Consider the following 12,643-nt stretch of genomic DNA (forward strand, 5'->3'; position numbering starts at 1 on the left):
TACAAGACAATCGCAAAAGGTAAAACCCGCGCGATACTGATATATTTTGGAATTATATCTGTATTTGAACGACTTGGAATCGGGACAGCTGCAAGTATTACTCGATGGATATCCTCAAAGCACCGTTTTCCGCCCGCTCCGTCACTGGTACTGGAATCTTGTTTTAATCGTTATCTGGATACCTTTAGATTGGCATTCGGGAACATTCTCAACGCAAGTACTCAATTCATATCCTGAAATTCGAATTCACAGACGTGCATGATGTCATTACGTCTCGGACGGCCTGGGTGACACGAGATCGCCAAGAGATACCACTAAGGAAATCCTTGCTTAGTTTGAGCTACGGCATCTCAGACTCCTCATACAGCTCTGAACCGCCGAGATGATCCCTCATCCCAAAATTCAGTCTAGGGAACGGGGCTCAAGAAACCCCTAAGCTGTATCCAGAAATCATTAACATTCCAAGTTTCTCAAGCTTTTCCCATATCCCGATTTATCTTGGATCGCACCAACGTTGTGATTTAGATTCCCAAGATTCGCTAATCTCAAAGCTCGGCCATCTGCGCCATGAAGACCTCTGGATCGATTCAGTTACGACGTCGCAGTTAATAATGCGAGATGTGCGATTGACACCATTTACGCATAGGGTTTTTGTTTCGGAACCGTTAACCGAATTTTTTAAACTACGAAGCAATAACCCGTACATGATCGACTCTCCGGGATATGCTAGTGACCCGTGCCCTCCAACCAACAATTCACAATCGGCGAATACTACATGCAATGGCAGGATATGTACCCCCTTGTCGACGAGCACGACAGCATCATCGTTGGAGGGGGTGCTAGCACGGTTAGTTGCATCGGTGGGTTCCTTCAAGGTATTATCCTTCCAGACCCTCTGTACCCTTATTATGCTGCGGCTGACAATATATGCACGTAGGCGGAGGGCATTCCCCTCCAAGTTCCATTTACGGTCTGGCTGTGGACCAAGTCCTCGAGATGAAAGTCGTACTCCCCAGTGGGGAATATATTACTGCAAACGATTATCAAAACCGGGAGATATACTGGGCCCTTAGAGGGGTATGGCTCCGAGAATCCTTTCCTTCCAAGTGGATACGAATGCTTCTTATAACCCAATACGAAAGGGAGGACCGAGTACCTTCGGCGTCGTTACATCAGCCACCGTAAAAATATTTCCTTCACAACCTTGGTACACGCAGATCGTTTTCTTCAATCTCACTAAAATAGACACACCAATGGAAATCTTCCATGATGCAATCACTTACGTACATACTCAAATCCCACGCCTTAACGACGGAGGACTTATGGGCTACTACTTTGTCGTGAACAGCACCGATGTCGCAGGCGGTAGCAAGACTCCAGCGTTTGCTGCAACATTATACATGCTAAACGGAACCGCCGAAAAAGCCGGAAAACTATCAGCACCAGTCTTAACCCAACTCTCCACCAGATACGGGCAAAACATCACCCTCGCCGCATTCAATCAAACATTCCCATCATTTTACAAATACTTCAAAGACAATTTCATAGACTACACAGTTACATCAAGAACGCCCATACTCGCCAGCCGATTGCTTACGCGCCGATCTCTGACCGAGAACGTACCGCTCCTTCACGATACCCTCAAATTAAACTTCGAGACAACCGGGATGTTACAAGGTCACATTGTCGCCGGTCGGGGTGTGGCTCAGCATAGAAATACTAGCATGGCGCTGAATCCCGCGTGGCGAGAAACATACTCGCATATCAGTACGTTGAAGGCACATAATACCCTTCCCGGCGGCACGGGCGACCCTTTCTGATGATGACGAATAGTTGCGAGCTCTAATATACGAGGAACTTACGCAGGACTCCTAAATATACCGAACGGAATGACAACTTTGTGGCTAGACTTTAACCCCTCGTCAAACTCACAATTTCACGAAATATATGTGTAGTTGCAGGACAGATGTCAATTACGAGTAGATGGTTTTAGGCATAGAGTATTACGACGTCCGGTCTCGTGTGTAACGTTGTGTTACCGTGGGTTGTGGCTGAAGTGTGTTGTTTCTGTTGGATTGTTCCCTTGGCTTCGACGTTGGCAACACAAGCTGTCGAGAGCTGCATCCCAACCACCGACAATATCCAACCGACAAATCCTGGCTGAGGTATATTAATAAAACGCCAAAGATGGACTCCTGAGAGGACACCTTCTCAGGTAAATTAGGGCTAAAGAAGAAGGTCAATCGGGGCCACAAGCATTGGCCGTTCTTGTCACAGCTTTGGAACCACCGATACCTCCGTTGAGTCCTCTCGATCGATGACTTTTTTCTCGGATATGAAGAAAGTTCAAGCATTGTGATACAACTTTGGTCTCACCTTCGGGCTTCGAAGCTCTCTTTTTGGTAGCATGACAAGCTTAGCAGCTTCGGCTAAAATGCGTTAGTCTAGGGACCCATGCTCCCAGGTCCCCACCCAAAGCTCTGGTCGCGTCCTGCGAGCTTGGTTTGACAGAAAACAGGAGCCAAAATACGAGACAGGATTTCCTCCAGATGACGCGCATGAAGAGAAAAGCGGACATCTTCATCAGCCCGTTAACGTGATACTTTGAAGCATCACGGAAGGCACAGAGATTGTATTGTGCGGTGACGACAACGGGTACATGGACACCCTCGAGCTCATCATCCCGCACGTTTTGATTCGATGAGTCGGCTCCTGAATTTCCGGGCTCGTGGGACCTGCGCTGGTCAACAGCAACCTTTTTTGGGCGCCCCGCATAAGACTATGCCAAACCTGGCATCGTTGACGTACTGTCCAAGGACATCTCATCACGTTGTGAACTGGCTTGCAGCTTCAGGACCCACAAAAAGCAACGCCGCCCGAAGACGAAGGGACGAAAAAGATATTTTTTTTTCCCCCATGGCGAGATGCATTGGAGACCAGTTTCTTGCTCGATGAGGCTTGAACCTGCTACCTTCACCAACATGATGCGCTGGCACAAGTTTTTTTTTTTCGAGTCCCACACCCATTCGTTTCTCTTATAACACAGCAACCGCCATCATAGCGTGCCACATGGCAAGCTGGGAAGCCAACTTCTTCCGCTAGAAGACTGACCACCGCATTGAGGGCATCTCTACGATTGGGCGTATTGCGGCCGTGCCTTTGTTTTGTTATACGAATTTCATTTGTTGCCTCACGACTACCCGTTTAGCATCGTATCATCGTTGCATTGGAGATTTCGAGTAGGTTCTCTCGACCAGCTAGGAGATCTTTTAAAACCACCCGGTCCTCCACGTCGCTCCGCATCGATATCCAGTTCTCCGCTGCTTATCGGTATCGATAATCTTCCATACATTGCATAAGATACATACTTTTTTTGTCTCTACCCCTTGCAGATATCAATTGCCGTCTTAGGTTGCAGGTTGTACATCTGTCGACGCCAAGATGGTGAGCCTCGCTCGTTACATCGCGCAAGCCGGGTGTATACTAGCTATATGCCATCGAGCAGCTGCTGCGCCGGCAGCACTTCGCACGGTCTGGGAAGTTGTAACTGTAACCTCGTGCCCAAATAATGCTTGTGCTACCACCGCACCTTGCACGAGTACCTCGGAGCCAGTCACTACAACATCCGAATCAACATCCTCCTCCCCTTCAACCTCAACAGCTACCTCATCAAGATACACAGCACCACCAAGTGGCAACCCCTACAGAGACCGAAATTTTAATACCATCCATCACATCTACAACCTAACAATCTTCCCCAACCAAGTCCCCATCATCACATTCGGAGCATCCGCCGTTCCAGACGGCCTATTCGCAGATCACGCGAGCGGTAGAATATCTCCAGTTGGAAACTTCACAGACTTCGAAGACTCAATCGAATACTTCTTCGCCCTCCCCCCGCTCCCCATCTCCAACAAAAACTCCGCCGCATTCACCCGCTTCGAACTCGTTCAATTCTCCTCAGAGTGTCCCGAAGTCGCTGCAAGCACGGTATACCTCTACGCAGAAGTAGTAAACGCCACAAGCCCGGACAACGGCAAACTGGTCTCGATCCTCAAACAAACAGGATTCTGGAGATTCAACGAACGCGGCGAAGTCGTCAACTACGACCTCGCTCTAATCGAAGTCGACCACTTCATCGAAGAGCTCACATCTACCGACTATAATGACCCAGTCGCGCAGAGGGAGTTAATCGAGACCACTTGCAACGCTCAAGCTTTAAGATGTAACGGTGAAAACGCACAGTACGATAGCATCGAGCACTGCATCGAGAGTCTTTCCGCCAAGCCATTCGGTAGCTATACCGATGTCTGGAGTGACTCTGTCGTCTGCCGTTCCATCCATATCGTGTTGACTATCACTCGCCCTGACGCACATTGCCCGCACGTAGGCCCAACCGGTGGGATGAAGGTAAGCCGAGCACCCAATGCTACCACCCAACGACCGTCCACTAACAGTCTCTCCTCTAGTGCGTCGATTACGACTACAAAACACGCCAATTCGATGATGAACATCTATGGGGACGAACCGACCTATTCCGCTGCATCGCTTAACCAAAACTCATCCAACATCCTGAAACGACCTAATGACGATCCGAACCTTTACGACTTTCCTTATCATCAAATCCAACCACATAAATCTATCAAAAACATCCAACAAAAAGCTTAGCATCTTTGAGATCCCACGGGTCACCTAATGTTTATACAATCTAATCCCTCCCCCCAAAAAAACTCCAACAAGCGAGGAGGAATTACTCCCAAAAGAACTGATTTCCTACATGTATCATCTATGGGCTAACGCCCTCTGCATCCCATTTATTTATTCATTTTTTTCTCGTCTTTCCTTGGCATCATTGCTATTGCATATTATTTGGGGGTTTACTATAACAGCGTTGCGCATATATATGTATTCTTTAGACTTTGGTTCTCCGGAGCGGTGTTTTTCTTCCTATTTTGTTCTTGATACCTCAGTATATAAAGGGTGGTTTAATTCTCATTCAATCTAGACATCACTTCGTACTTTTCATCAATCGCAATGTCAGATCCTCAAGATATACATATCGAGGATACTATGCACCTCCCACATCACCCCTTTAACCGCCCGCACATCACTCATTTCCCCGGGGCTGATCCCCAAATTACCTACCTACATATCATTCGCCATCGTACGTGCATGCCGTGAGAAAACATTCGGTGTCACCTATCAACGTTCGCTTTATCGGGTTGCCCCAATAAGCCGTCTCGGAAATTACCTGAGATTGATTATTCTTTCCCGTCACTACAATTAACGCTATAGGTATCGCACTCGCGCACCTAGCTCCTGCGGCGCGCCATCTGCGGGCGTACGAGAAAGTTGGCCACCCCGGGGCCCTCTCGGATTCTCCCATCGGCACTACAATTAATTGCGGATGATGATTATCGATCCGCACGGCGGCATGTGCGCGCATGCAGCCGCAGGTGCGCATACCGCTACCTCAGCTACTGACCTATCCGTCCCGAAACTCACAGATCACACTACCATCCTACGTATATCCCCATTACAAAACTCAATTTCTTCGATCCGAACCCGCGCCAAGCAGGTACCATTCATATCAAGCATCCCTCCCAAAAGGGAATACAAAATATTATATACAAATACATTGTAACAAACCATTCCCATCTGCGGAATGAAAAAAGTCCTTCGCAGGACAGATATGGGTATTTTCTAACCCAAAAGGAAAGAAAGAAAGAAGAAGAGACATAAAATATCGCTAAAGATGAAGACGTAAACCAGTCTCCGTAGAGTGCTACAGAGTAGAATAATAATAATAAATAAAGCAGAGCCACGGCGATGTTGGACAAACGCACTACCGAAGGCATTGAGGGTATCTGTAAGAAACGAAAAAAAAGAGAGAGAAAACAAAGGTCGATCGATCGAATTCCTGAATTCGAGAAGCAGTCCGAATAGGTGAAATCGAAGAAAACTTGACATGGAAGCAAAAGAAGTCGCTAAGATATTGACGAAGATAGAAGAAGTTGACCAAATTCGGTGCCAAATTTTTCTTATCGAAAAGAAAAAAAAAGTGATGGCAGACTAAAAACGGGCTCGAGATGCATATGATGGCAATCTAGATTGATCAAATAGCTGATAAAAGAAAAGGGAACCAAAAAGGTGGAGGGATCAATCTATGGAAAACTTTTTCCAGATGAAAGCATTCATCGCGAATTCTTTTTTTTTTGGTTGGGTGTTGTGCAGCATCCTTGTATCGGTGATAGGGAATATGCTCGAGCAAAGAAAAGACTTCAGATAAAGGAAGGCGCCCTTTGGATTGAATCTAGTCTGGGATTCCATCTAGGGTCAGATCTCGATTCTGGCCTGTATTCCGATGGAGAGTGTTCGCTGGTTTTTAGGGATTTTGAATCGCTGTCTGAGCCGATGTAAGTTATCTCGTAATCATGGCCGTAGCTGCCCTCGCCTCTGAAGGGTCGAGAGTAATGAATGAATTGCGGATCTAAAAGGTCTACGTTAGTACCGCAAGTATAGCGAGAAGTTTAAAGAATACCTTACCATCATCGTCTTCAATAATAGTAGCCTCGAGATCCGTCTTCGTATTTGTAGTCACAGACACAGAAGTGGTCACGGTAAGCTCCACCGCTCCATCCTTCCCAATAACCTCTCGCTTTCCACTACCAGCTGTACCCTCAGCTGATCTTCCGGACCGACCGGACTGATTCGTCCGGCTCCGGTTCGTACCCGATCGATCTGCAGAGTTGACAAAGAGCGCTTTGATCGCGGGAACACACGACGCAATGATACCGATGTTGACTTCCAGTAAACTCCAGGTTCCAGATCCGTTGATTGCATTGGTGTATGTTATGTCGCCGTTCGTCGAGTTTGTGACTTCGCTTGCGAGGATGATTCGGTTGATCGATGCAATGCAGGCGAAGAGACCGAGGGAGAAGATGCCGATGACTCCGAGTCTGGAACGGACCGGCAATTTGAGTTTCCAGATGATAGGGACCGGGAGGAGACTAAAAGACTCAATTAGTGAGAGTTCATCCGTGACCCGAGATATGCAACTTACAGAGTCATAACGTCAGTGATGATAATGAGTATACCGCCAGCAATAAAACTTGCCGACCGATCGATGCATTTAGCACCGATCGGATCATTCCAGTACGCAATAGGCTTGCACTGAAAGATGATAGTCCCCAATGATACACTAACACACGCAAGGTTGACGAAGAAGAAAGCGATCACAGCGTTTCGGAATATCAAGTGTGTTCTAACGGCCGACGAACGCGAAGGAACCAGAGACCAGTAGAATATCAACAGAGAATTCCTAACAAGGAATAGAGCAATAGGGTATAGCAGTTCGCAACCCCAAAGCCACTGAAGATATCCTTTGAACTCGTTGTATGTGAGGTCCCATTGATGAAGGGTACCCTTGCCGACTCTTTCATCAGAACCTATTCCCCTGTCAGTTCGTGTACGTGGATATGTATATACGCATCGGCTATCGGCGTCTCACCCAAGGCGAAGCAACCCCCAAGTAACACGGATACAATCTAGAATTCAATACGATCAATATCGGTTAACGATCTCGCCAAAGTAAGTCAGCGGCACAGTCTACTCACAATAGCCGGAATCATGGCCCAATCCTCAGGTCGAATCTTCTTTGTCACAAACTGTCGGCTATACAACCGAACAAGAACGAATGCAACAGAAACAGCAGTCATAACAATATACGTTGTAACGTTCTTAAAGCTAACATTGTCGTGCGGGACCTCTTTCAGAACGAGACTCAAAGCCTGAAGTGCAAGAACCGGTCCGAATGCCATCCCACCCTGCGCTAATACCGGACCGAGAAGTTGGGTGACATTGACCGGAGAATCCTTTGCGAGAAGGAGGTCGACTGTTTCCGCCATTGTCGTATTATGATATGGTCCGAGTGCCTGTGCTAGAAACCCTAACTGAAGGAGACCATTGTAGTCCGTCTCCGATAAACCCAAAGGGTAACCGGTTGGGTTACCGGTACGATTTGCTGCGCTCATCTTGTGTCGTCTTTCGGTAAGTGTTTGTTATATATATAAATCGGAAGTCAAAGTCGTCGGTCGACCGCTACCATGTGACCTGCAACAACTGCATGCGCTATAATCCTTCAGCGGACGGAAAGTTGCCAGAAGTTTGGTAAGAGAAATGAAAGAAGGTCAGGTGCAATGCAAGATGTTCAAGTTATGTCCCACCCTTTTGAATATATTTAATGAAACGAGAGACAAAGGGTACTCGGGTGTCAGGAAAAGGGAGGGTCGAGAGGGGGGAAAGGAAAGAAAGAACGGGAGGATGTCAAGCAGGATACATCTTCAACGGTATTGTTTCACATAGGGCTGTCAGGTATTTATAAGGCACCAACGGCCACTACATTCTGCAGAGTATAGTTACTGGTCCAGATTGCCTGTTGCTCAAATTGCTGCTGAGACCCGGATGGGGGCGTACGACCGGACCCAGATATTTTGATAGCAGATTCACCATTGGACAGCAGCGGAGGCGCCGTGCTGGGATTGGACGGTCCCACAGCGGGTTGGGATTTTCTGCAGCCCTGCTAGATGCGTCCGGGCTCCTGCTAGTGATCTTTTTCATTTTTTAAATTCTTGTCAAATTTCGAAGACCAGACAATGGGCGAGCTAAACCGTCATGCGCGAGACCTGATTAGCGGAGCGGTGAGACCTGGTGCGAATGCGTTGAACTGTGGTCGTTTAACAGCAGCCAGTCATTGCGCCAAGGCAGGCTGGGCTTAGCAAGGTGGGGCCAATCGGTTTAAGCGGGACCGGACAGTTGGAATCGAGGTCGCAGTTTGTGCATGTGGGTGGTTTAAATTGCTAGGATTTAACCTTTGGGACCTGCTGAATTCCATGCTTTTGCCTTCTTAACAGCCTCCCTAGCTAGTGCCGCTCCAAGATTCACCTATCTGAATCTTTAATTCCCTGCGTCGGTGGATGATTCGTCGATAGCATCAAGAGGGTTCCCTTGAAATCACACCACTGTATCCTTACCGAAAGTAAGTATCGAGCTGATAAAGATGACCTCCTGCTCTTCTTGCTCCGCGCTCCCTCACCGTATGAATCTTTCCTAATTTCTGCCGCCCATCGGCTACACACTTGGATATACGGAGTACTAAGCATTTGATCAGCAGGATTTGAATCAGACCTGCCGAAAGATGGCAAGAGGCGAATGCCTATCCTAGCCGCCGCCAAAGTCATTCGCTATCGATTGGATCTGGTTGGAAGAAAGCTCTATCATCACGTGGAGATGTGTTCAGAGTTCCTTCGAAGTTGTCGGTATTGCCGCATCCGTGAGCAAGGCAGCTTGAGCTATTGAGACAAAGCTCCGGTTTGTGTGCACAGTACTGCACAGCCTATTATAAACTTGATCCTTGCTTGCATTGAAGCATTTTTCATAGCCGAGCTAGTTAGCTGGCTCGGTGGCGCAAACCTTTTTTTGGCCGTCCGTACAGAAAATCTCGAGGTGATGAAATCGTGCATTCGAAAAAGAGATATCTGTTAATAGCTGGCAGTTGGTAGTGGGTATGAGACCGGTAGGCACCAATTAGATGCGGTCTTGATAGTGTCCTCAATTGTATGTATGTGTGTGTGACAACCGACCGCTGACCTCTCGCGCAACACATTATGCTCCCTAGCGAGCTCGCACGAGAGCTCACGACGCGTCTTCCCACACCTTCCCCAGCTCCAAGCTCCCCTCCCAGCTTCGTCCATACTACCGCTACATCGCAACGGTTTAAATAATCGCTCAAGCATGGAAGGGGGGACGACCAATCGGAAGAAGGGAAAGGCCCCAGAACGTCTCTCGATCTCAGAGGTTCGTGGGGGAAAACGGCGTAGGGTGTCGTCTCCTATAGACGTTTGGCATATGATTGCCGATTTCATCCCCGTGTGTATCCGGCCCAATGGCTCTTCGTAGTGTAGTAAGCTAAGATACCTTGTACGATCTAGACACAAGACACTCAAACACTGAGCGCCCTATCGAGGGTTTCAAAAACCCTCTACCAAAACCTTACCGGAAGGCTTTATCGGGACCTGATAGTTGCCGCACCGTCTAATCGAAATTTCATGGGGTGTATCGAAGTTCTGGAGCGATATGTCTCAACCTCCCAGCGCGATTCGTTGCGAACAAATATTCCAAATCCAGGTCCCGGAAACCCATCTACTCTCATGATTCCAGCCTCGGCCACGCCTAAAAACGCCGACCCAGACTTGGTGCCCTACTGCGCACGATACGTAAAGCGTTTGCTCGTGGGGTGGAGCAATCCCGGCCCGGGACGTACTCACATTCTAACCGCATATTTGGAGCAGGCTCTCGAGAATCTCACCGAGCTTGAGGTATTGGTGTACGTCCGTAACACCGTGTTCCCAGTTCTTCGTATTGCCGGTGCTGACTCTAGTTCCGCGTAGATGGCTCGATAGTCACATCTCATTCACAGACACGGTTGGCCAACGTCTCGCAAAGCTGAATCTGAAGGCATTCGCCTTCAATTTCTGCTGCCCGCGGGGTTCTACTTCCCTATCAGGGATCAAGAACCTGGTATATCTGGATATCTTCCGAACCCAAGACGGAAGTGGTATTAGGGAGCTACTCTGGAATTCGAAAGATACGCTGAAAACTCTGATATACGAAGAAGGCATTATCCCAAACCCCGCTCGTGCTGATTCCCTAAAGAACCTGCTCCATGATGACGAAGCCATCAAGTTACCAAACCTTACCACCCTTTGCCTTAAGCTCAATCGCCTGACTCTATCCGAAGCCAGATGCCTTCTCTCCAACATCGACTTCACCCGTCTGACATACTTTGAGTTCTCAAGCACCAAGCATGCGGTTGAAAAGGAAGATGAAAGAGAAACAGAAGTATTCAGCCACCAAGCTCTGTTTAAAGCCCTATTCGAAGCCTACGGCTCGACCTTGCAGTCCGGGCGCCTGATGCTAAAAACACTCCGGTTCCGATCCCAGTTTCCAGTATACCCAGAGCGGTACTTCCTCGGCCTTCTTTCATCATTCGAAACACTTCAAACCTTCATCTTTGAGGAAAATGGTGAGAACCAAGGTGATACGGAGAGGGAAAATCCGGATGGACTACTTTCAGCATTATCCAACCACAAGAACTTAGAATGGCTATCTATCCACATCCCATCTTCCAAGGAACCAAGATGGCAATTATCCCAGGACCACTTCATCAAAGTACGCGACTGTTTCCCAGGATTAAAACATTTGGCCTGTTCCTACGCAAAACCGAACGAACCAGTTCCACTAGCAGCAAAGTATAGCAACCCGCTCGCGGCAATTTATGATGAAGACAGGATACTACGAGAAGAACCAACCTCCAGCGTCCTCCCGACGATGCCAAACCTAGTTTCCTACGCCATGCCGGGTAACCGTGGGGCCAATTCCTCTCCGGAATTACAGATGGGTCTAATAATCGAAGACATCCTACTGGAATTTCTGCGACAATTAAAAATCCAGTCCGAAATAGGGCCGGAACCGAAACCGCGGCGGTGGGAGGATAGATATAAACTATCGGTGGTGACGCTAGGGGATGTATCGTTTGAGGTTGGATCGGAGCCCTCGAAGGAACAGAAGAAGCAGCATCAAGATCATGAATTCAAGATGGAATCAGGGGCTTTGCACACTCTTTATATTAGAAGGATCTCGCCGCAAAGGTTGTACGATGGAGATTATCCGACTATTGATTCTATGAAGGCCGTTGAATGGAGGGTCAGGAATTACAATGGGACGAGAGGAGACTGGCTGCAGGGGATCAGGTTGTAGCTACTCAATCGAGAGGCCGTATCAATGAAGAGTCGCATAAGCCACAATACATTACACTATTCCATGAAGCTCAAGCTAGTATCAAAATAGAGATAAGGTTTACAGTTAGGAGGGAAATAACCCAATCGGCTTTAAGCGGTAATTTCTCAATCTGGAAATGTTACACAGACAAACCACTTCAACGCAAACCTGTCGGCTCCAAGTGATATACTTGCCGGATGCTAATGTAAAACTGTCCTCTAGTATTGTAGATACTCCAGTACCCTTCAGCAGAACACAACCTCGATCTTGACTCGTCAAACAATGCAAGTACGTTTCTGACCGACATGCGACATCGGATTTTGAGTCATGCGTTTTTGCATATGCAAACCGTTGCAGCTCTCTTCCGCTTTCCCTTTCCCAGCTAGCAGATTTAGCTCCGCGAACTTGGAGGTTAAATTAACTGCGAACAGACTGAGACACACGGTCCAACAACTCGTCACCGCGTAAGCCCCCAAGAAACTCAACAAATCACAAAGCATGCCTGGACCTTGAAAAAGATAAGCCTTCCAGGAATTCTCTTCTTTTTTTCGGATACATCAATGGAATTCTATCGGCTAGACTAGACTCACAAGTAAATGCGAGCAAGTCGAGTACTACTTAAATTTATCGATCGAATGCAGCCGACAAGTCGGCCTGGCCTGGATCCTTCTTCAAGTTGACGAGACTCCCGCATGCATAATATTCCCGTCAGCGCTCAGCCTGGCTACAGATGTAACAGATGGACAGACGGCTTTAAATTTCCATCCAACCCCGCACAGTACGGGAACGTAATATATTCCGACCT

At 47.8% G+C, this 12,643-nt stretch overlaps 4 protein-coding genes across 4 annotated transcripts; 3 read left to right on the forward strand and 1 right to left on the reverse strand.

The window, feature by feature from the left end:
- Positions 1–790: 790 nt before the first annotated feature.
- On the forward strand, positions 791–1,820 carry DFL_004402 (uncharacterized protein; the record flags this gene model as incomplete). The annotated part of the gene is made up of 3 exons (XM_067633490.1): positions 791–875; positions 938–1,077; positions 1,143–1,820. 3 exons carry the CDS (start codon positions 791–793, stop codon positions 1,818–1,820), a joined length of 903 nt encoding a protein of 300 aa, XP_067491652.1.
- A 1,621-nt stretch (positions 1,821–3,441) lies between these two features.
- DFL_004403 (uncharacterized protein) lies at positions 3,442–4,553 on the forward strand (the record flags this gene model as incomplete). The annotated part of the gene is made up of 2 exons (XM_067633491.1): positions 3,442–4,410; positions 4,470–4,553. The coding sequence occupies 2 exons, from the start codon at positions 3,442–3,444 to the stop codon at positions 4,551–4,553; spliced, it is 1,053 nt and encodes a 350-aa protein (XP_067491653.1).
- A 1,728-nt stretch (positions 4,554–6,281) lies between these two features.
- DFL_004404 (uncharacterized protein) lies at positions 6,282–8,033 on the reverse strand (the record flags this gene model as incomplete). Its single annotated transcript, XM_067633492.1, has 5 exons — positions 6,282–6,490; positions 6,547–7,010; positions 7,064–7,448; positions 7,511–7,547; positions 7,617–8,033. 5 exons carry the CDS (start codon positions 8,031–8,033, stop codon positions 6,282–6,284), a joined length of 1,512 nt encoding a protein of 503 aa, XP_067491654.1.
- Positions 8,034–9,792: 1,759 nt separating this feature from the next.
- DFL_004405 (uncharacterized protein) lies at positions 9,793–11,817 on the forward strand (the record flags this gene model as incomplete). Its single annotated transcript, XM_067633493.1, has 4 exons — positions 9,793–9,927; positions 9,990–10,384; positions 10,449–10,742; positions 10,803–11,817. The coding sequence occupies 4 exons, from the start codon at positions 9,793–9,795 to the stop codon at positions 11,815–11,817; spliced, it is 1,839 nt and encodes a 612-aa protein (XP_067491655.1).
- Between the last annotated feature and the right edge of the window lie 826 nt (positions 11,818–12,643).

Source organism: Arthrobotrys flagrans, assembly GCF_004000055.1.
Source record: "Arthrobotrys flagrans strain CBS H-5679 chromosome Unknown unitig_0, whole genome shotgun sequence".
Classification (NCBI taxonomy): Eukaryota; Fungi; Ascomycota; class Orbiliomycetes; order Orbiliales; family Orbiliaceae; genus Arthrobotrys; species Arthrobotrys flagrans.